Source organism: Phalangium opilio, unplaced genomic scaffold, assembly GCF_054372755.1.
Source record: "Phalangium opilio isolate 3A_F unplaced genomic scaffold, DU_Popi_V2 ptg000013l_1, whole genome shotgun sequence".
In the NCBI taxonomy this organism is placed as follows: Eukaryota; Metazoa; Arthropoda; class Arachnida; order Opiliones; family Phalangiidae; genus Phalangium; species Phalangium opilio.
In genome coordinates, this window is record NW_028324148.1 from 11,777,987 (window position 1) to 11,802,940 (window position 24,954).

Genomic DNA, 24,954 nt, shown 5'->3' on the forward strand with positions numbered 1-24,954 from the left:
TTAGGATTTTGTATTTTTAACTGTATTTTGTATCGTCTTCCTGGATTTGTGAATTTGAAAATTTTGGATTTTTTGGTGGTTTTTTACAAAATTTTCGATTTTTTTCTGGATTTTCACAAAATTTTTGATTTCTAAAAAAATTCGAACACACTCCCGGATTTAACATAATATTTTGGATTTCTAAAAACTTTCGGTATTTTTTGACTTTTTTTTTTTGGATTTTTGGATTTTTTACATAATTTTATATATTTTGAAACTTTTGAAAGATCTTCGGATTTTTCAAAAAATACAAAATCCGTTTTGAATTTTCACTGGAATTTTGGATTTGTTTTTGATTTTCCCCCGAGCGTACTGGATTTTTTGGCAATGACGGACCCAAATCCTAGCAACTCTTACATTATAGCTATATAAGCAAGTTAATTATAATTATTTTGCCCCATATCTGTAATGTTAATTTCTATGCGAGTTTTATGGGCTGGGCTGGGCTTCAGTTCTTTATGTCATGCGTCATAATTCTGACGTCTTTCTGATAGCGTTTTCCTTTGGGTCCTCGCGGAGCGCTCCCAAGGAGCAATAAAAATGGTAGTAGTAGTTTCCAGCTTCGTTAAAGACTGTTTTTGAAGAATAGGAACTCCTAGTTTTATTCCTCCATGGGAGCGCTCCGCGAGGACCCAAAGGAAAACGCCATAAATGTGAATTCATTAGTTGGTCGTCTGCTTATACTCTTATTAGTGCATGCGCAATAAAGTTGGGAGACCATGTAGTAAGGCGAGGTCATTAGTTCAACGCACATCGAGATAAATGTTTCGTTACGCAAAATATATCATACATAATGATTACTCTTTATAGAATAATAGTACAGTGTAATATAAATAGCCTATATATACTAATAGTACAGTGTAATATAAATAGCCTATATATACTAATAGTACAGTGTAATATAAATAGCCTATATTTGTCAGACAGACATGTCCTCCAACAGATAAGTTTTGTGGTCTTCTGTTATCGAATACTTCATACTTTGTGAAGAGAAAGGTTATATAATATTATCGACCAGAAACCTACTACTGACAATGCACTGTAAGCTGTTTATAGGCCTTCCATAAAACTCTTTAACTCAATTATTATAGTTCATTAAAGGCAGTATGAAGTCAAAGTTAACTCAAGTATAGTAAATTAGTTGTGTCGAGTGAATAGAAATTTGATGAGCCGAATTACCATACGAAATTGTGATAGAAAATTTATCACTGAACCATCTTCTGACTCTAAACATTGTCTCATATGAAAAAGGCGTCACTTATGACCACAAATAGGAACTACTACATCAGTTTATAGTAATTTTCTCTGGGGCAGACGAGATTAAGACATAGATCCCGGAATATTTATTTTTGCTGGAAAATGGTTTTTACATGGGTTTTTGCTGGAAAATGGTTTTTACATGGATATTTGCTGGAAAATGGTTTTTACATGGGTTTTTGCTGGAAAATGGTTTTTACATGGATATTTGCTGGAAAATGGTTTTTACATGGATATTTGCTGGAAAATGGTTTTTACATGGGATTTTTGCTCTTGGTAACAGTTCATAGGATTGGGAAGCCGCTTATTCACCACTAAAGATAGTTTGACCGATGGGAATCAAAAACTTACCTTGGCCCTTTCGTCACCTGGTCGCAACATTGTCATTGAAAATGGTGATTCTTCTTCCGCCGGTGGATCTCTCGTGTCAGGTGGTCAATCTACGTCGTTTAGCGGAACAAATGGAATGTTAGATGGCGCCACTTCCGGTGGGTTGAGCTCCTTGCAGCAGGGTTTAATTGGTCAACCCGCGGTTTGTATCGGAAACAATAATGAATTATCAGCCATGGGAACGACGATATCAAACGCTTCTTCGGTCGAGAACAACTCCTTGCAACCAATGTTGAAAAAGATGAAAGCGGCGTGATGAAAGTATTCGCAACATTTCAATTGGCGTCAATGTTTAAAAGTTGGTTCAATTGCATGACGTCATAGTACCTATATCCCGATAGTATGAAAGAAATAACCACCTATTTTAATGGGATTCGTACCAACAAGTTATACTATTTTTTAATCGCGAAAATTACGCCGAGAAATTAACTGCCAAGTTCATTTAAAATTGGGTTTAATTACTTTTGCTTTTTAAGATACTCCTTTTTTGTTAGATAAGTTTTATCTTGATGAGTATTTCTGGCTTGTTAATTGTAATTAGTTTACTGCATCAAAGGTTCAAGGTAAGGGCACCTAAAATAGCAAAACCCTGATAATTTTGGACTTCAACTTCATATATCCATTTGAATCCAAACTCGAATAATTAATCGATATTTTAAGAAACCGATTTTTGTTTTTATTAATATATGAAATATTCATTATTTTTCTTACGTTTTTGCGATTCCGAATTGATTGAGGGAATATTTTTGAAATATCATAAATTTCGATTAATCGTAATATTTTTATTTCAAAATATATCGATTGTTATTTCAGTTCGATTAATCGAAATATTTTTATTTCAAAAAATATATAGATTATTTCAGTTCGATTAATCGAAATATTTTTATTTCAAAAAATATATCGATTATTTCAGTTCGATTAATCGAAATATTTTTATTTCAAAAAATATATCGATTATTTCAGTTCAATTAATCGAAGTATTTTATTTCAAAATATATCGATTATTTCAATTCGATTAATCAGTGAGGTATTTTTATTCCAATTATATCGATTATTATTTCAGTTCGATTAATCGAAATAGTTTTATTTCAAAATATATCGATTGTTTCAATTCGATTAATCAGTGAGGTATTTTTATTCCAAATTATATCGATTATTATTTCAGTTCGATTAATCGAAATATTTTTATTTCAAAATATATCGATTATTTCAGTTCGATTAATCGCAATATTATTTTTTTTAAAAATATATCGATTATTTCAGTTCGATTAATCGAAATATTTTTATTTCAAAATATATCGATTATTTCAGTTCGATTAATCGAAATATTTTTATTTCAAAAAATATATCGATTATTTCAGTTCGATTATTCGAAATATTTTATTTCAAAATATATCGATTATTATTTCAGTTCGATTAATCGAAATTATTTTTATTTCAAAATATATCGATTATTATTTCAGTTCGATTAATCGAAATATTTTTATTTCAAAATATATATCGATTATTTCAATTCGATTAATCAGTGAGGTATTTTTATTCCAATTATATCGATTATTTCAGTTCGATTAATCGAAATAGTTTTATTTCAAAATATATCGATTGTTTCAATTCGATTAATCAGTGAGGTATTTTTATTCCAAATTATATCGATTATTATTTCAGTTCGATTAATCGAAATATTTTTATTTCAAAAAATATCGATTATTTCAGTTCGATTAATCGAAATATTTTTATTTCAAAATATATCGATTATTTCAGTTCGATTAATCGAAATATTTTTATTTCAAAATATATCGATTATTTCAATTCGATTAATCAGTGAGGTTATTTCAAAATCGCAACATCATATATTTCAGTTAATCCAAATTTTTCGCTATAATTGCAAAAATCGATTAAGCCATTTGACTAATCTCTATCTGATATAATTTATAAATTACCCATAACATTGGATTTGTGCTAAGAATATGTTTACAGTTTGATTTTCAAAATTTCGGTTCATTTCAGTTAAAATAACGAGTTGAATAATGCTGTTAGTAATCAAATAACAGCACAGACTTAATTCTTTATCAAGATTTTTCTATAATTTTAAATGAACTTCGTAGATATTTCAAGGTGTAACGCTCGTATTTTTATAAAGTACGTAACTTGTTGGTAGAGTTTAATGTAAACTTTCAAGGTCTATATTGATTGATTGCGTATATAAGAGTTTATATTTATATCATGTTTCACGCGTTCATATTCGTATTTTCGTTTATCTCGAGAACAATATATCGAATATCGATCCGATAGTTTCAAGTCTCAGATTTAACGTTCGTTCGTTCATTTTCTTTTTCCTCCATAGTAAAAGTGTTTTTAATCTAAATATTTTACGCACTTAAATGTACAATGGAAAAAAAATTAATTAATTAATTAATTAACAAGTGAAAAATATTGTACAATGCATATCCCACCACCCCGAACGTGATTTATATTATCCCAAGTGAGTATGTTACGTTTATTTGGGGTTTTAAAACGTGAACAGAATGTTTAAAAACATTTATATATGGCTTCCATATAAAATAATCATTAAGTCTTCAACAGTTAAGACTAAATGTTTTTCGTAAAAAAAGTGTAGCTTTTTTTAAATCGAAATATAATTTGCTTTATCCGTACAATTATTCTTATTAAAGTAGGTCACAAATTTTTAAGCGAATCGCACATCTAGTATCCAATTGTAACTTGCAAGGGTTAAGAATCAAAAGGTCGCCCCGGTGTGGCGCCATCTTTGGGACGTCACAATCTTTATCTTGTCGAACAAATTTAGCCATTAATGACAGTCAATTTTGCTTGTTTAAATTACAAACAGTGCCATATTTTTTTTCTTGCCTTTAACGTGTAATAGTTAATATTCACATTAGAGACTCAAAGAACGGTTTTTGTGACATGCATTTGTAATCACTGGTGTACCTGCCATGACATGCGTCAAATGCCAGTAAGGAAAGCCACCTGTAATGTTATAGAGGCTTGCCTTGCGAATAAAAATCATGTTAATGGTCCATGGCGTTCAAAACGAACAACTAGCGTAGCGACATCTGTCGGAATTTAAATTCAAATACTAAATTCAAGATTTTTATAGTATGTATAACTGAAGGTGGATCCCATAGTCTGCTACCACGAACTTTCTCGTGACGTCATACCCTCGTATCTATTACCTCGATCGGTTTTGGCGGCCATATTGGAAGTCTTCAGCTCAGGCCATACAATTTAGACTACCAATATTGACGTCACGTCCCCGTAGCTCCTCCCCTCTCAGAACCTACTCTATTGAACTCACAGGGAAAAATGTCAGTAGTTCGTTAATTTCGTAAAGCAAGTAGTCCACTAAGCCTTGTGGAACCGTATCGTTAACGTAACGTCACGTATACAAATACGAACAGAACGCCATCTGATAACGTTTCTTAAACGATGCTTTCGGACTTAGGTAATGGGCGCCCTCTTTCGGATGATTACGAACTTAAAACGGTAACGATACGGTTTCGCAAGGCTAAGTGGACTACTTGCTTTAGTCGTCGAGTGAACGCCATCTACCGCCTGGAAAACAGGTTACCAGTGGGAATCCGCCTTTAGTTGGTAAAGGTCAAAGAAACATGTAAATGAATTTATTTTGGCAAGAAGACAAGGGACTAGTGTGCGATTCAACTAATATTTTAAGTTAATGCTCAACTTTAAAGTACTACTTTGGTGCTAAATTCTTTCAATAATCTAATTTGAATTTTATCAAAGGCAATCCATCTGCAGTGAAGTTGCAAGTTTACCTTACCATAAGTTTATAAAATATACTCTATAAGTTCAAAACATTGTACTGTGTAATGCTTAAGCCTCACTGCGAGCTAGAACGAGAATCACACGATAATAGAGAGCTTTCAGTTGGAGGAGGAGCTGAGTCTCGTGACATAATTTATGCTGCCATATTGGTGGGTTTAAAGCAGGAATGAAGCTGTCACCAATCAATATGGCCACCAGAACAGCGGTAAGACTTTGGAGAGTGTGACGTACTACTATCCCATCTGAAAGCTCTCTATTGACTACACGAGGTTTTGCAGTCCACCTCCCTTAGCTCCCAATATAGTTGGAGTGTGTCCCTTCACGATAATCTGACCTTCATCGCAATTCCAACACTTATGAGGTCTGTCTTATAAACTTACGGCTGGCTTTCTACGATTGTAAAAACTGTACAAGACTCCTTGTACCTAATTAGCTAATGGTGGAACCTTTATACATACATCTTTACAATTTTAAATTCTTCGTTGAAAATTCCCAAATATCTATAGCTGCTTTGGCAAACATATCTAACCTTAATAATAGCACCTATCACAAATTGTGTATCGCGAATATTGACTTATATAATACTTTTAATTTCTTTTACTACGTCGCGTGTCGATCGAAGATTGTTTATTTTATTTTCTAATCACCTAATCATTCCGGTAACGTAACTAAGTCAGTTTATATTAAACAAATTTAAATTATGTAAATTTATAAAAGAGTATAACTAATTATTTACGAAGCATGAAATTTTAGTAAAGCTTTAAATGAAATAAGCGTATAAATATATAGATATTAAAAATTAATAGTAAAAGAAAAAAAAAGAATTAATAATATTGTAATATCTATATTTAGTTTTTTAAAATCTTAACTTATTTTGTATCGCCAAAGAGGTCTCGTACGTGTAGTTATATTGTTGCTAAAAAATCCATCGCTGTAAAAGTTAAGTGTTAATTACTATATGTGTTTTAAGGTTGGTTTTCATTTTATTTTTTTTTAAGTTGCCTAATGATTATAATCATAAGTAATTTAAGAACAATAATTATGACATGGTAATGTGAAGGTGTTTTTCGAGAAAAACATGACAAATTTAATTGTTATTTGCCAAACTTAACTGGCTTTCTTTGAAGAAGTTAGTCTCTGGTGAAGTAGATGCACTTGGTTTAAATTTAAACACCAAGAGGCAATCAACTCTTGTTGACTCGGAGGTAATGGGTATGAACATCGAGAAGCGACCCCTGGTGACCCAGAGGTAATGGGTATGAACAGCGAGAAGCGACCCCTGGTGACCCAGAGGTAGTGGGTATAAACATCGAGAGGTGACCCCAGGGGACTCGGAAGTAATTTGTATAAACTCCAACAAGCGGCCCCTGGTGACTAAGAGGCATAATGTATAAACACCGAGAAGTGACCTCTGGTGAGCCAGATTCATAATGCATAAATACCAACAATCCACCCTTGGTGACCCAGAGCCAATAGAGATAAATACCAAGAAGCGACCTCTGATGACCCAGAAACAATGTATAAACAGACAGAAACCACCCCTGGTGACCCAGAGCTAATAGGTATAAACACCAAGAAGCCACCTCTGGCGACCCAGAGCCAGTAAGTGTTAACACCATGAAGAGACCCCTGGTAATCCAGAGCCAGTAAGTGTTAACACCATGAAGAGACCCCTGGTAATCCAGAGCCAATAGGTATGAACACAAGGAGCTACCCCTGGTAACCCAGAGCTAATAGGTATGAACACCAAGGAGCTACCCCTGGTAACCCACAGCTAATAGGTTTAAACACCAAGAAGCTACCCCTGGTGACCCAGAGCCAATAAGTGTAATCACCAAGAAGCGACCCCTGGTGACCCAGAGCCAATAGGTATAATCACCAAGAATCGACCCCAGGTGACCCAGAGCCAATAGGGATAAACAGCGAGAAGCTACCCCTGGTGACCCAGAGCTAATAGGTATAAACACCAAGAAGCTACCCCTGGTGACCCAGATCCAATAGGGATAAACATAAAGAAGCGACTCCTGGTGACCCAGATCCAATAGGTATAAACAGCGAGAAGCGACCCCTGGTGTCCCAGAGCCAATAGGTATAATCACCAAGAAGTGACCCCTGGTGACCCAGCCAGCCAATAGGTACAAAACATAAGGTTTTGAGGCTGCTAATGCTCTCGTTTCCTTGGAAAACCCCTATCTATAACATAAGAACAAACCCTAATTTCCACACTTAGAACTATGGCAATGGAAAGTGTCATACTTATTGTTGTTATCTAATTGCCTTATGATATAACGCATGTAATATCGCAGTTCATTTTACCCGGCATGACAATACAAAAAAAACCGCACGTCACTGAAAACGTATTTTTCACGGAACTGTTATATCATAAAATCATATTACATCGGTAAAAGTAAACATTTACATTTCAAGTATTCGCCAATTATTTAGTTAAACACACCACGTACACACTTGTGCCATGTAGTTCTGAACTGTGATATTTCATTTTGAACAAACCAATTAACAAACAGTTTGAGTATGTTGTACTTAAAATATATTTAACTCTTTTTTTATATATATAAATATATATGAAAAGAAAAATTGTAAATTTGATTCAATTCCAGTTGTGCTGAGATGAAAGCTGTCATGTGATGATTATTTGTACAATATTATATACACTCTTAAATATTACACGTGCAGTACTGTAGCATATTACATACATGTAGATTTTCCGTTTCATTTTCTTTCTTTCGTTTTTTTATTCGAATTTCTACGTACGTCTTTAAGCTGCTTTAGCTATCGCAGTGTCTTCAATATTTACTTGTAATACGTGGCTTGAAATTAGATATTTTTGAAATTCGTTCATGGGTCCAGTCTAATCTATATTATTATTTTACTGTTATTATGTTAATTTACTCTATTAGGTCTAGGGCTCTAATTTCTTAACAAAATGTACCAGCATCGTCCGATTTCGATTTAATGCATAGGATCGTAGAGGGGCTAATCACTCTCTGATTCGCTGTTCAAGAATTACAGGTTACTTGTAAGGATTTTAGCACTGTTAAAGGTGAAGCATATATACCAATTGCCAACTTCTCTATAGTGATTTGACCCTCGGAAAGGTTTTCGCTGAAACAGCGCAAGAACAGGTACTAGCTGTGTGGTAATTGAAACGAACTGCCCATTAATTGAAATCATTATCAATATCACCAGGTTTCGTTAATTTAATATAAATTTACAACATTTCAAAATATGACGTGTAAGCCTAATCTTTACTTTCTATAAAAAGGCCTTTTAAAAAATAACCGCCATTAAAAACTGTATCCGATTAACATCACGTGACTTTATGATTCTGAAAAATCCCCGTGCTCTAATTGGTTAGTAATACCTAACATAAAAAATCGGGCTTCGTTTAGCCAAGGATGACGAGGGGGATGAATAGAAAATGGAGGAGGAATACACGGGAAAATGGCAGGCGGTCTTCCTGATTAATTCGTCAAAGACCGCCCGCCATTGTTTCCGAGTATTCCTCTCCTATTTTTAGCGTCCCATCCGACCTCAGTCGTTCCACAGTTAGCGTGCCGGTTTCCTTCAGATTACGCATGCTCCCCACATCATCCTTGGTTTACCTAAAGCTAAGGCTTAGCACCTCAACTTTTGAAACTTCGAAATTTAATTTATATTAAATGAACTTTTAAGTTAATGTTATTTTATCGGTCTGAATATTTTTAGTTTTGACGAATTTAATTTTCAAGTTAAATTTATGATAACGGTCCTACTTTCACTTCAAACTTTCGTAGCCAACTTCAAGTACGTAAAATTGAAAATATAGACAAGACTGGTTTCTCAAAAGATGTCAACATTTCAAGCCACTATTTGTATCGCTCTTTGCGACGTTTAGGCTTATCAGTTACTGAGGGATAATTAGAAAATAAATTAAAAAATTATTAAATAAATAAATAAAATTACGGAATATTATTTTTACTTATAAATTTAAAATAATCAAAATTTAATAAGAAACTAAATTTAATCAATATTATTAAAATTAACCTAAGAAATGCCATTGAAGGTTTCCTCAGCATTGACAAAACCGCCTTTCAAAATATGAACTTTAAAACTTATGATACTAAAAATAATAGAGAAATTAAGAAAAAAAATTCAACCTTTAAAAATAAAGAAGAAAAAAAAAACGTATAAAATTTTAAACACTGGTATTTTTGCAAAATAAAAAAAGAGACAAAAATTTCTGAGTTTTGCTCAAAGTGAAAATCCATCCAAAAAAAAATTTGGTATTTCTCACGTTCGAAAAAAAACTTTTTGGTTTTTAAACTACGTGACAATGGTAACATGAGCTACACTCTATAATTTATAGTTTTTAACAGCGCCTACATTTTACCACCCCCTTCTTATCAGTGATTATATGCTACAAATTTGATTGCTGTGTTGTATACTATGTAAACTTAATACACGCGTTTCATTTAGGTGTTTAAATAAAACCTGTTCAAACTATGTCTAATCAGCACGTTTTTCACCGATGATTTTAGAATTAATATGGCTGCGTGTTTAGTGTAAACAAATGCCACTAGATGCGCCCATAGTCGAGGGGCGGAGTTGACTGGTCTGCCAAGCTTAGCAAAGGCTAGTTCTAGCTCCGCCCTCATCGATAAGCTCTAGTTGACTCCTGTCTTTGGCAATGTTAATTTTGTGTTTAGGAGGTCAGCCAGAATTTTAGAGGTGCCACAGGAGCTCTAAGGTTGTGTCGGCTGTGTGGTTTAGTTTAAGCAAATGCCACTAGATGTCGAGAGGGGAGTTGACAGGCCTACTAAGCTTAGCAAAGGCTGGTTTTAGATACGCCTTCGTGACGAGTTCTGATTGGTTGCTGCCCTTGGCAAGGTAAAACTGGTGTGTAGAAGATTAGCCAATACATATTACGCGGACTACGGGAGGCGATATTTGTTTGTAGTCCGACTATAGCATAGGCCTATAGCGAATCAGTGTACTAAATATTAATAACATATGGAAGTTATTTCGAAAGGGTTTTTATAGTTCTGGTTGCCATTTTTAAAGATGGCCACGGTGCCTACAGGTTCCTTACTAACTCTTATTTCTGTAGTAAACCAGTGTACCATAGAAAGAAAAAAAATTTCTACTTGTGTGTGTACTATGCCTAAGTAATATTGAGATTCGTTAAATGTACGGACGTCATTCCATAAGGCAATTTTTCGAGTTGTCCACCAATTGGAAAAACATTTCTTAGTGCGTTCCTACTACCAAGAGAAATTGCTTCCAATCCACCCCGTATACTAAACCTGTTCTTCGAAACAAAACTTAAACCTAACAATAGCTTTAAAGCCTTCAGGAAAAGTTGCTGTGTAACTGATCTAATACAAGGGAAGTTTGATATTCGAGAAAAAATACAGATCCTCACTTACTTACCTCTTCCTAAACGCTCCATGATATACCAAAATTCCAATCTACCCTTGTTCTTGCTTATCATTGTTGGATCGACAAAGCTCCCAGTTTTTCTATTTCATAGGGTTTCTAAGATCCATGGTAAAAAAATGCCATAGATAAAAGTGTAATGATTAAGCACGGAGTATAGAAATATTTCGCCACACAATTGAATAGCTAGGATTATTAAGAATATATAGTGTGGGAATTATTCTATTAGAATTGTAAGGGTAATTGTTCAAACAAAGAATGACTGGCGAACTTACCAGACAAACCATGAATTTTTCAGGAATAAATTTTAAAACATGTTTTCGCAACGCAATTGAACATTGAAACTATATTTATTGCAAACTGTATGCATTGAAAAGAAATATATATTAAGTGACCAGATAGTGTTCGTTTCGTTCTAAAATAATATTTTTATGATAAAGAATGATAATTTTAATAAATTCCAGATAAATAATAAAATTGCGCTACAAAATGTACTTCAAGCATTTGTTATTACAATTCGGAATGGGTATATAAACCGGACCCTTCTTTGTAAAAAAACACAAACCAATTTGCCTTCAAGGTTTAATAGTTTTGTACATCAGCCTGAATAGCAACCAGCCTTATTCGTAACCATGTTCAAGTTCGCAGTTCTTCTGACTTTGGCAAGCATTGTAAGCATAACTTTTCTTTATTTTGACTCGGTATTTGCTGCAGTAGTTGGATAGAATAAGTATTTATTTAAAAATTTGACATAAAATCTATAATATCGACTCAGGGGTTGGTATATAGTCGTTAATGTTAGAGCTTTGGCCTCGTTGGATGTCTTACTGGTTAGCTCTTTGACCCAGTTTGATGTCTTACTGGTTAGCTCTTTGGCAAAGTTAGATGCCTTACTGGTTAGCTCTTTGGCAAAGTTAGATGTCTTACTGGTTAGTGCTTTGGCCCAATTAGACATAGGGCTGCAGAACCCAGTGAGAACTCTACATGCAAGTTGCAAAAGGCATTAGTAAAACAACCAAGAGTTCTTCCTCGCTCGGCCTTCATATAAATATTATTTATTGAAACGTCGCGTTAATATTCGAAGAACGCGATCACCATCAAACTATAATGGTCCGGTTTGTAGGTCTTGGCCCAAAAGTCTGGGACATTGTTGCCCGCAGAGTGGATGAGGATGCCTAGCGAAGCCACTATCTTGCGTAGTGACCTAGGAGTTGATCATGTAGCACGCCTTAATCAATGGACTACAACCCTCGAAGACAGACGTTTTCTCCCCACCGTCGTCACGGAAAAACGCTTGATCACTAACATCGAGACCACCCCCTGGAACGCTCCCTTGGAAATCAAACGTCCTTCAATTTCTCACGAATTGGCCGCCGCCGTTCTGCCTCACGAAGTGTCCGCCGTTGTACCTACAGCTCCAATGACTGTTGGCTCGGAAGTGATGGAAGTAGCAGCTCCCGCGATTGCCGCCGAGACCCCACTAATTCAGTTGCCCAAAGGCAACAAAGAGGTCGTTGATGTTGCTCACAACAATATCCGTCTTCCCGGAGACAAGCTCGAGAATAAGGACATTCTTCTTAACTTGCCCTCTCCCAAGATTGAAGCTCCCCATCCCGTTGTTGTGAAGAAGGACGTGCTCATCAGGTTTCCTCAAGACATCTTCGAGGTTCCCAAACCCTCCATTCAACTTGTAAGCAGTTAACTTTATAATCTCTATGTAAAAATATACGGGGTACTTATCTAAATTCCATTTTTTAGAAACCCATTCTTCACAAAGTGCCCTTTACCGTCCGCACAGTGACCCCCAAGGCCGCGCTTAAAGAATTTCTCTTCAAAGTCCCCAGCGCTAAGATTGCCTCCAAGAGTGCTTACGTCAGTGGAGTCTTTTAATTAGGCAATGATGTAAAAATTTGAAGAGAAAAATCTCTATTAAAATGTCTTTCAAAATTTCAAATATTTTGTTTCGATATATTGGTTTTGTCAGCTGATAAACACATCAAAATTCAAATGGCGGTCCTTATTTCGGTTGAAGTTTGGTTTTATCCTTACGCATTTTGCGGCATTAATAAGTCTGGGGTAAAATAGTCTAGAGTTTGACCATGGACATGTATTACGGATTCCCGTCTCTTAGCTTCCACGTGCTATACACCCTTTCGACGAGTCTAAGAGGGAAATGCGCGGGGGTAAAACTCTGCCTTCCATCTCGCTTTTTAGCGCCTGCGCTGTAGGCGTTTTGAATCGGAGAGTGCGCAAACACGGCACTGGAGCAACCCCCTTGTATCTCCCAATACTAAGGGTTGCCTACCCCCCTTTTCCCGTCGAAAGGGTTTATTTCGCTTAGACGCCCGTTCAGCAGAGAAAATAGTACGACTTACGACCCCCCACCCTCAACCTCGTGAGGGAGAGAAGGATTCGTATTTTCTCTCTTTGCGCATGGGCGAAAGCTCAAACGCACCAATCACAATTCCCCGGAGAGCTATAGTTCCTTTAACCCCCAAAGAGACCTAGATACCTCCGATTCAATTAAGAGCCGCCCCACATCCACGAGTGAATCGCATATTTCTTGGCCAGCTTTTTGGCCTGGTTGGGATTGGGAATCCATAATATATATTATTTATATATATATCCACCTTATTTTCTTTAGCGGCTTCAATGTGCTATACGTGGCTTTAATACTAAAGACGGTATACTGGACTGAGACCGTCCAAACTGGCGGGATTAAAATAAAAACGTGGCCTATACCTAGAAAAGTGGACATTTTGTGTACTCTGCTGGCTCTTTGTCCACATCAATTTAAATTATCGAACGTATGTAATGATCATACTTTTAAAGATTTTTGTCTTTTATGAAAACTTCTCGATAATATTAAGTAGGGGTTTTCAAAGTCTCGAGAACGGTCCTATACGTATTTACATAAGTTTATGAGATATGTTCCATAAGTCTGACACTTCCTATACTTCGAAATGCTAGAGACTTACTGAGAGATAACTAGTTCGAGAACGACAAGCGAGAATTGACTACACATTTTTAAGTCCATCTTCCTATTTAGTCTGTACTAAGCCTTTGACTGCGCCTTACCAGCATCGCTTTACGAGAATCTACGACGTTCCACCAGCGTCACTTCATAACAAGCTCTCAGTAACCAGTGACAAACTTATGGAACATATCTTATGAACTTATAGTTGCCCACCCTTCATATTAAGTAATGGCTTTTAAGTAAACAGAGGCATTCTATTCTTGCCATTAAAAAGATTTGCAATGATATAATGTGGTTTGGATTATTAACTCTAGAATGAGATTCAGTCGCAAAACAACCTCGGGATTGCGTTGACGGAGTTTGACTATCGCAAAGAGTAAGATTATTTTAATTTTAATTAAAATTCTTGATATGCAGCACTAAAATTTTGTTCTAAACCGAACAGATCAAATAAGATTGAAGTTGCAACGTTATATATAGAGAAACGTATGAAATTTTAGATTGAAGCATGTTGTTTCGAGTCTTATATAAAGGGCTTTATTGGTAGGACCAATCTACAGTGGTTTCTAAACCCGATTTTGTGTCGAAAATGTTCTGTGATAATTTTCTCTAAGGAACACTAAACAAGTTATGCTTGGAGTATTTTATGGATGTCCCCTTAAATTTTAGTAACGAACTGAAAGACAATGATAATTTAATAAAATCGCTACTTTTTTAATGACGTATGTTAAAAATAATATGTAATTACTGAAGAATTTTCTCGTGAAACAATCCAACTGCAACTTGTAAACATAGAAAAACTCCAACTTCTCGCATAATTAAAAATTTGTACTCTTTAAATGAGCAGTTTTAACTTGCGAGTTTCCTAAAATAATTGAAATAGACAATCGTATGGATTTAAGGGACACCCAAGGTTCTTTTCAAAGAAAAGAATATATTTTCAATTTTCGTGTCCTTATTCCTTTAAGTCCTAATGCCTGTCAATTTGCACTATTTCAAAAATGACGAAATCAAATTTCGAACCATTTTGCGTTCAGGTTACAAATTGAAGAGATGACGCTGGTAATTGGGGCTCTGAAAATACTTGGCTTGTCCTGGAGCAGACGCCAAAAATCAGGATGCATGGAATTTGGAAAATTGTTCATCTCAGGGATATGGACATTATTGTTGCTTCTGGCGCTTCATCTGTATTTTGCCCACATGGTAACCGCTTCAATATTGCAATGCGTACGAAAAGACGATTTCACCGACGTCATGTATGACGCCACGATTTGGATGAAATACCTTACAGCGTTGATGACCTACGACATCTTCTTGTTTCGTAAGAAACATATCCAGAAACTTTGGTTCTCCATCAAGAGGAACAACAGTACTAGGATGTCACTCAAGAAAGAAAACTTAATGATCCTGATGGTTGTCTTGGATTTCTTCGTTTACGAAAGCCGTGATTTGTACAATATCACAGAACTGAACGACGATTTTTACAAGACATTTGTCGATGCAAGATTTTACGGATTTCAGTGGGTTAGTATGATTTCTATGTATATCTTAAAGTTAAGGGGAAATGAAATGACTAGACAAACATTTTTAATCGATTTATACGGATAAAATAACATCAACATCCTTAAGAAATATTGCCAAAATATTTGGTTATTTTATAAAAAAAAATTTAAAGTCCAAATAGTTGACTTTCTGAGCCTTACATTAGTTTTTAGTTTTGCGCTCTTTGGAGCTGGAAAGCTATTGTTCCTTGCCCTTGCGGCTGAATGCCTCTGACCCATTTGGCCGCGCAAAATTGTAATATGGCCGGAGCCATCTTGTTAACCAATGATCTCGATAATTCAAACCAACACCGATAACGAGTTAGGCTTAGTACGTCTAAGCAACTTTGATAATTAAAACAGGGTGTTTCTGAAAGGTCTGTTATAAATTAAGGAGATTGTGTTTGAACGATTTTGACAATAAAATGTTCTGTGACATTTTACCCTAACCAACACGGTTTTCAAGTTATGCTTTTACGTATGACCCCTTAATTTATTTAGCACTGTCTTCCAGTTTTTAATTAAGTTTAAGGGATCTTCTGTAAAACAGTCCAATCATAACTTGAAAACGGTGGCCGGGGCGGCAAAATGTCCTAGAACATTTTCGAATCAAAATCGTCCATAGAACACTCCTTCATTTCTGACAGACCTTTCAGAAACACCGTGTAAAGAATTTTCGGCAGCGTTTTACAATATCTATTTTTTAATTATTGTCTGTTCATTTCATTCCCCCTTCAACCAGAGGTTTATAGCACTTGTCACTTTTCGAATTCATTATAGATCTTTAAGGTCTAATTTCAACAACTTTGAGATGTGTTTGCACATCTTTATAACAAGCCAATTTTACCATCTATTTTAGCTCATGGACATTCCTCTTTTGGTGCCCATCCTCTACATCACCGACATCGTGATCAAAGGCTTAGTCCTGGCTGTAATTCGCCCATTGTTCTTCGTATTCGTTACTGTTATCGTTCGTCGATTTTGCGCTAATTTGGACTCATTTCGGGAAAGGCTCGTTTTGCATTACGACAATGACGAGAAACTTTCGAGAGTCCTAACGGAACACAGCGACATCTTGTACATCAACGGTATTTTGGGTGAAGAGCTGGGTTTCTTGTACGTCATTTGGATGACCGAATGGAACACAACCTTTTTCTTCGAAGCCCCGCTTATCGTCAGTCTCACCTACCAAGACATCGATAATTACGGCTTTATTACGATGAAGATTCTGACAACCATCTTCATCGATGCTATTTACGCGCATTTACTATCTTTTACCATTGCCAACATTCATAACAATCACGATGTTTTCGTGGCAGAGGCTCAAGTCATTCTGGCGAAACAAGCCATAAAGTATCCGCCCGAAATCAAAAGCACATTTTTAATCGAGAAATTCGATAGCGGGAAAATGGGATTTCAGGTTTTCAAATGCATTTTGATCGAGAAGTCCTTCGTCATAAACATCTATCTTTTCACATTTACCTTCGTTATTTTCTCGATTCAAACCTTTTTGACTAAGTTGAGCGAGGCCAATGCTTTGGAGGCGAATACCACTCTGATCGACAATGCTACCACTCTTTTTGAGAATATTACAACACTTTTCGAGACTACTACCACATTATTTGACTTTTAACTCGATACAGATTCTCACATGACCGTATATTTATAACCACATGTCTCTAGTAGTAGTTAATTGAATGTACTATGCAACTATTGGGCCGAGTTTTCGGTAAATCGTTCTGTAGAATCTTTATATTTTTTATGTAAAATCTGAACTTTCAGAAAGTAGTCATTGTATTTTTAAGTTTTGCTCATTTAGAGGGATAGTATTAGTAACGCATGATAAGATCGTAAAATTTCGGATCAGAACAATTGTTTATCTAATACTGTAAAAATTAAGCCTTTGATAAATACGTGTTATGTGTGTTGAGAAATATATATATTGAGGCTTAAATAATTTTCGACAATATCTTTAAGAAAACGACAAAGTTTGGACGTTGTCCCGTTTCTATAGTCACGGTACTGCACACTATAGACGTTTAATGTAAGGACAAACAACCAAAAGTTGCCAATGTTACCACTATACTTTTAATTTATTTATTGTAAGCATAAGTGAATCATATTACAGCTCCCTATAAGTACTGGACGTAGGTTATGCTTTTGTAAACAGCGTTTTCTTCCAAGACATCCGAGCCCGCCATCTATAGCTCAGTTTTACAAGTATAGTTTTCCCATTAACCCGGATCTTGAGTTAGGTTAACCTACGGAAGTTCCGGTTGATGATAATGGCTGTCAGACCGCCGTCAGTGTCGTGTGATTAGTGTGAATCTTATTATCGCGTTATAATTTTGATTTAGAATGGCTTATGTTAGGATCAATGTAACTAATTGCAATGGTTGCATGCCCACATTGAAGAGACATCTGAACACGATCTATGTGATATTAAAAGCACTTAACCGTAAGCAACTAAAAAAACGTTTTGTAAAACTGAAAAATATTGACCAGCATCTTTCGCAAACGGAAAACGTTACAGCATTGAAAAAATTTGTCACACTTAAAAAAGGAAAACAAATTTCCATGTCGACGCACATAACCTTTAATTAGTAATAAATCGGTCCAACTATCCCCGCTAAAAACCTTTAAATCGGGTGAAGCTTAGCTCAGTGCTGTACTAGGGATACATTAAAAATATTCTAGCATGATGAAGGCTATTTTGATAATTTGAAATCATATTAATTTCCTTTTCAACACAAGCGTTTAAAAAATACCTATAGACCGCCAATTATTTTTTAAAATCAGAAAAATAAAGTGGACTTCTACTATTTTATTCACAACCCAACATTTTGTATGGAACAACTTGTTTCCTTCCGCGCTCTTCTCTCTAACCTTTCCTCATTGGCTACCAGCCTACCACTTACTTCCGTTTGCTTCGCCCGCTTATTAAAAATTTCTTTCGCGCCAAAATCATTCCTCTGGTTTAGTTCACAAATTCGCCGCTGCGTTTCGCATATACCGTTTTCTCTTCAGTGCTAGGAGACAATGCTGATGCACGGCGATGTTATATCGTCCAGTACTTCTAGGGAGCTGTAATATGATCCACTTCTGTTGTAAGTTACAACGCTGTAACATTCAAAGTTTTAGCTTTCGTAAACACAGGAAATGTTGTGAACTAAAAAGCTCGTGATTTTTTTAAAATTCTCGAAGCACCCTGACTTTAGGCAACCCTGAAATAAAACCATCTTTTCTAGCCCATTTTACCTAGTCTTACTGACCTGTATTAAGGGCTCACAATTATCGATTTTTGCGGACGAAATGGCGTGTACTCTTGTCACGCTTAAATAATAATGATAGCAGTCTTACTGTACAAATACGCCAAGTCAACTAATGCTAAGTATATCAGCCTTTTTGATCAAATAAACGGAAAATCAATAAATGCAAATTAGAAACATTCTTCGATCTAGACTTAATATTCAATCTTGCTAAAACATACATTGCCATATGAGATTAATCATCTTTAAGTATCCATCATTTGGTCTTTAGTGGAACATCTCCCGTCCCCTCCCTTCACGTCAGTGCCTAAGAGAGACCGGGTGCCAAAAATACAAGAGACTATCACTTTTGTATTGATCCCATTCAGGCATATTAACTTAAGGGTAGATTATACATTTATGACATTACTGATAGCTTTTACCTCTCAGACGTCACGGAGAGGTATTACCTTGGACATGTCTGTGTGTGTGTCTGTTAGTCTGTCTGTCACAGCGTTCGCAGTTTGCAAATCGGAGCAAACGTATTTGCAATATCTTGACCGCGTTTGCAGTTCACAGAAAGTAATAATGGCATCTACTAAGATGTACGCGGCGATCGACAAGGGTTATGAGAAACATCTAGCCACTAGGTTCACGCAATCGCGGCTTTTCTTATCATTTACTGTGAATTAAGTAGCTTTATATACCCTAAATTTACAAAATTTGTGGAAACGTTGCTCTCTCGAAGTGAAACGTAAACAATAGCTATGTTTAAAGTTATTTTAGGAATAACTTTTCTTAAGACGAATTAACTGGAATTAAGGTAAATTACTGATGATTAAAATAATTAATGTCAATTAATTATTTGAGAAAATAGTCTTAATTTGGTAGATTGCCCTCGTCTCGACTCGGAGAGTTGTTTATTCTGGTTTCCCAACTTGTATGCAAGTGCACATTACGAATTTCTTATGAGAATGAATACGATATACTAATTCTCAGATGAAGAGTATAACTAGCTCAGAGTTTCTTTGACAAAACACTGCATGGAACATTGTCTCAGATCACACACCATACATCATATTTCTGGTTGAAGTTGATTGTTTAATATTTTTATTCCATCTGGTTATGTCGTTAGGTTTTTCGTCAACGTCGTGGACAAAATGTATCGAACGACTTTCCGTTGTTTTTCCTTTCAAGTCGCTTTTCTCGCATGGCGTGTTAAAGACTCGCACGCGATCGTCTATATAACAAACAGTTTACTTTAAAGTAACCATGCGAGAGTATTTTAAAATAACTATAATTAAACTAATAACTACAGTCAACAACAAAAAATAGTCATTTTCGCATTCTTCAAACACTTTGATGTCTTTTCATGTTTTTCGTTATATTTTACTTCGTTTGCAATTGACCTTTGCCCTTTCATTAACATTTTAAGTTAATAAACACGTGACGACGTTGAAGGCTTACTTGAAAAGAACGATTTTATTTGCTTACAGCTACATTTATATGACGTGCCTAGCCTAGGTCAAGCGTTGCCTGCTAACAACAGCGTCAAGTAAGCCTTAGAGAAGTTCTGTTTGGATAGCAACAGTCAAAGAGTACGGGTCTATCACACTTTTAAGTTAAGTCTAGGGAAAAGCGTATTTAATTCATGTGCTAATTAACGCTATATCTTAAATGCATTTAAATTTGTGCTTAACTTTATTGTTAAAATTATAACACTAAGTTCGTTCATTACCAGTTAAAATGTCTAACTAATATCCTATTTACTCAATCTGTTTGAAGATACCGATATTACTGCTTGCGATTTTTTTCTCATAGTTAAACCTCAACAATATTTTAACCTTCTCAGGTTTGACTTTTTTGTTTAATTGCAAAATAATACTATTTAACTGCGAAATTACGAACTATTTAACTGCGAAATTACGAACTATTTAACTGCGAAATTACGAACTATTTAACTGCGAAATTACGAACTATTTAACTGCGAAATTACGAACTATTTAATGAGCGATTTCGAAGATTAATTTATGCGGAATCGCGATGTTAAAATTAATTTATGCGAAATTGCGATAATGATAAAATTAATGCGAGATAGCGCAGTTTAAAACTATAATTGATGCGGCATTACGAATATTAAAAATAATTAATGTGAAATTGCGACGTTAAAAATAAACTAATTGACTCGAAACTACGCCAGAAATGTCAAAGTAATGAAACTTAATTTATAAATTGCAAGATTAATTATCTATAAAGCAATCGCTTTCACTAACTATAACTTAATTCTTATAATAGTAATTTTACAGATTTTAAGAGATGACACTCTTAATAAAGGCCCTAAATATGTTGGGTTTGGCATGGAACTACAAGAAAAATGTTGGATACACCAAAAAACACGAAGAAACCTCTTTAATTTGGACGTTACTAAAGTGTGTCATGATACTGGGATTTCATCTGTATTTCGTACACATGATAACATCGCCATTATTATGCGCCTCGAGAAGGGAAGACTATTCAGAATTATTCTACGAAGTTTCGGCTTGGATGAAGTTCGCCTTGACCCTGTTGGCCTACGACGTTTTCTTCTTTCGTAAGGGTAGTTTGCGCGACCTCTGGTTCGCTATCAAGAAAGGCAACACTGCCAAGATGTCATTCAAGAAGGAAAACCTACTGGTCATTATGGTCATTTTGCACTTTGTTTTTCAAGAAGGACGTGACTTGTTCTATGTTAGTCAATGCGATTTCGACAAGTTCAACAGCACATACGTTTCGGATAGATTGTACGGAATGGAAGGGGTTAGTAACGATTTTTTGAAAACCATAATTTGACGACCACTAATACTACTACTACTGTAGTGTACATCCATTGACCAGTCCATTTTAGGGTATAGCTCTTGCAATCTAAATTGTTATTGGCTCTAAATATACAGGACTGTTATAGCTTAAAAATAAAAACTTCACTCGAGCCTGGTCATATGACATTGTAACCCCATACTGTTTGATACAAACACGACCCATTAAGTTCTTAATATAGAAATTCTCTAGAGTGTGGTGTAAGCCAAGCTTTTGGGCGTCAAAGTTTGAGGAAATACGACTTGTGTTCTACCTCAAGGCACCGACTGACTCTTCTGCGCCGGATTTGATTTGACCCCAACTCCCTACCGTCACCTTCCAACACCGAAACCTGATTAATAACATCCTGGTTGCGGTGTATCACCCAACTTTCCTTGGATCCCTTAAATATAAAACAAAATAGTAATAAAAGTTATTATTGCCAAGGCTTAACCTGTAAGGTATTTAATATGAAGTTATTAGGCTCTCACTTTGAGTGCTAATGTGAGTAGTGTGAATTATTTAACCCATGAGCATTATTACCTGCTATAGAACCCTTCATTTGTTCAGGTACAAAACAACGAGGCTCTTGTCAGGTTCATCTTCTTCGCTGACGTCATATTGAAAGGCATAGTTTGCGCATTGATCCGCCCTTTGCTTTACATATTCGTCATCGTCTGCGTCAAACGTTTTTGCCTCAATCTCGACGCGTTTCGCCAGCGACTGGTCAGCCATTTCAACTCGGATGAGAAACTGTCGAAAGTTCTGATCGAACACACTGAGATATTAAAACTGAACGACACTCTCGGGGAAGAACTGGGATATTTCTACGTCATCTGGGTCAGCGAATGGATGATTAGTTTCTTCATCGATTCCCCAAGAATCGTTGTTCTGTACACGGAACGACAAAGTGGTCTCTTGATCTTTCAAATTTTCACGACGTGCATCATTGATATCATCTTTGCCCTGTACGTCTCTTTCACCATTTCGGATATTTCGGCAAATCACGACATATTGTTATGCGAAGCTCAAATAACCATCGCTAAGCAAGCCATGAACAAATCGCCTCAGATCAAAAGCGCCTACATCATCGAGAAATTCGACTCCGCGAAACTCGGTTTTCTAGCCTTCAAGTGCATTTCGATTGGCAAATCCTTCATTTTGAACTTGTACTTTTTCTGCAGCACTTTCGTAATTTTCTCCGTGCAAATGATTTTGACCCAACCTTCTCAAAGTACCCTGGCTCCAGCTTTAAATGTTACTCTTAATGCCACATCCAATGAAACTACGGTGTCATAATTTTTTGTTACGAAAGACAGAATATTTCACACCATGAAGAAATTACTCGATGGTTAAGCGCACTTTTCAAACTATTGAGCTTTGGAAGAATAATAGTTCAACTCAAGACCCACAACATCAGCGCTCATACTGAGCATCTGATACGTTGACTTAATTACGTATTTCACTGTTCATTTAATATTCAAAGAAATTCTAAAGTCCCACAACTTTGAAAATTTGTTCAGGGTGGAATAAAACCTTTTACTTGTTAGGGCTAATGTTTTGGGAAAGGTGGCAATGAATTTGAGCAAGATTCAGGCTGCTGACTTATCCCCAATTGTGGATTGGCAGAGTTAAACTGTGTTTTAAGTCTGAATCTATGTGATTTGTTGTATTCAGCTTTAATTAATTTTGTGCAACACCAGTTTACAATGTCAATTTAGCTATTATAAAAAAACGTCTTGGTTTGGACCAAGGCCGAAAAAACAAACGATATGTCTGAGGTTTATCAGTTGACTGAAGTTTCAGATATTGCAATTTCTTTTTAAATTACTTTTATTCCTTTAATCCTTAATCAATATTTAATTCAATCAACTTATTTTTACTGTTAATCGATCTATTCCCTCTAAATTAATTTCAAAAATTACATATCTACGCTTTTTCAAGAATAATTCCATTTTCCGAAAACATTTTATCATGAAATTAATTATTTTGAAGGGAGTACGTGTTGGGTGACGAATATTGAATATTTGAAATATTATACGAAGTGTCTAAAAAGAGCAAGCGATCTTTGATATAACTCGAAAGGAAAATGTAAATATTTGATAGTGGATGCATATATTGGGGACGCGAATTTATACATTTAACTTCGAATATCGAAATGTTACATTTTTTTGTCGCGACTATGAAGGAAAGGTTGCACTGCAGTTTCCCTCTCCGAACTTCAAAGCTTCTTGGCCATAACTCAATCTAGATTTGGAACGTCATCACCCCTTACTACATTGTTGGCGTTACAGTTGTACACCGGTTACGTATTACGCGGAATGATTTTATCAGGCGTAGAGACCATTTCCGAAAACACACAGGGGCGAGGAGACCATTGGGGTATTCTTCCTTGCACCAAGGGCCATCGTCAGACGGTGCCAAAGTTCACTACAGGCGGGAGGAAAGTCAACTCGCACTGCCTCTAGCGGTGCTTCTAAGCGAGAGGGAGAAGACCCCAATGGCGGCATCGCCCCAGTGTTTTAGTTTCTCCTTATGTAATTTGTGTACGATCGGTCCATGGCAGTTCTGGTAAGGTATGATGTGTTCAACCATTTTATTTCCTCAGGAAATAACAAGTCATCGGAACTGAGAAGTATTTCTTTTTATGTAAACTTTACCCTTTCCTTTGGTTATATTTACACCGATATCATATTTTTCCAGTGCATAAAAGGAGAGCTACCTACTAAAAGAAACAAGACAGGACCGAGGCTGTTGCTTTGTCTTAAGTAGACAACATAAGTTTATAAATTAGTTTGAGCAAAATAAATTCTTTATCATAATTTCTTGACATCAGTCTTCCCAGCAACTTACAACAGATTTAAACTTTTTTGGTGCAAACTTGAAAATTTGTCAAGGCAACAAGAATTAAAACTGTGCTTCCAACTTAGTAATCATCGACACGAAATCCCTTCAAAATAATTAATTTCATGATAAAATGTTTTCGGAAAATGGAATTATTCTTGAAAAAGCGTAGATATGTAATTTTTGAAATTAATTTAGAGGGAATAGATCGATTAACAGTAAAAATAAGTTGATTGAATTAAATATTGATTAAGGATTAAAGGAATAAAAGTAATTTAAAAAGAAATTGCAATATCTGAAACTTCAGTCAACTGATAAACCTCAGACATATCGTTTGTTTTTTCGGCCTTGGTCCAAACCAAGACGTTTTTTTATAATATCTGTCCCTTCAGTCTTAATGTAATTAAAATTTGAATAATTTCATGTTTTTTCTACCGACATACATTTGGGGTTGATCTATTTCTAATAGCTTAAAGAAGTACTTAAGTATAGTTAATTATATGAACTCATATCCAATAACATAGTTTTCGAAAAGCATATAATGTTGTACTTTATATATGAAGTTAGTTCAAAAATGACAGTA

General features: G+C 35.5%; 3 protein-coding genes across 3 annotated transcripts in view; all 3 read left to right on the forward strand.

Moving 5' to 3' along the window:
* Nucleotides 1–10,003, forward strand: part of LOC149709122 (DNA-binding protein RFX2-like) — a 33,670-nt gene extending 23,667 nt beyond the window's left edge. The window contains exon 17 of the mRNA XM_089864550.1: nucleotides 1,580–10,003. Coding sequence (XP_089720676.1) covers nucleotides 1,580–1,942 — 363 coding nt within the window. The 3' untranslated portion in view covers nucleotides 1,943–10,003. The remainder of the gene's footprint in view (nucleotides 1–1,579) is intronic.
* Nucleotides 10,004–11,442: 1,439 nt separating this feature from the next.
* Nucleotides 11,443–12,883, forward strand: LOC149709123 (uncharacterized). Its single transcript, XM_089864551.1, has 3 exons — nucleotides 11,443–11,600; nucleotides 12,053–12,619; nucleotides 12,688–12,883. Exons 1-3 carry the CDS (start codon nucleotides 11,562–11,564, stop codon nucleotides 12,817–12,819), a joined length of 738 nt encoding a protein of 245 aa, XP_089720677.1. The 5' UTR covers nucleotides 11,443–11,561; the 3' UTR covers nucleotides 12,820–12,883.
* Nucleotides 12,884–14,960: 2,077 nt separating this feature from the next.
* On the forward strand, nucleotides 14,961–17,861 carry LOC149709124 (uncharacterized). The gene is made up of 2 exons (XM_089864552.1): nucleotides 14,961–15,430; nucleotides 16,307–17,861. The coding sequence occupies exons 1-2, from the start codon at nucleotides 15,029–15,031 to the stop codon at nucleotides 17,078–17,080; spliced, it is 1,176 nt and encodes a 391-aa protein (XP_089720678.1). The 5' UTR covers nucleotides 14,961–15,028; the 3' UTR covers nucleotides 17,081–17,861.
* The last annotated feature ends 7,093 nt before the right edge of the window (nucleotides 17,862–24,954 follow it).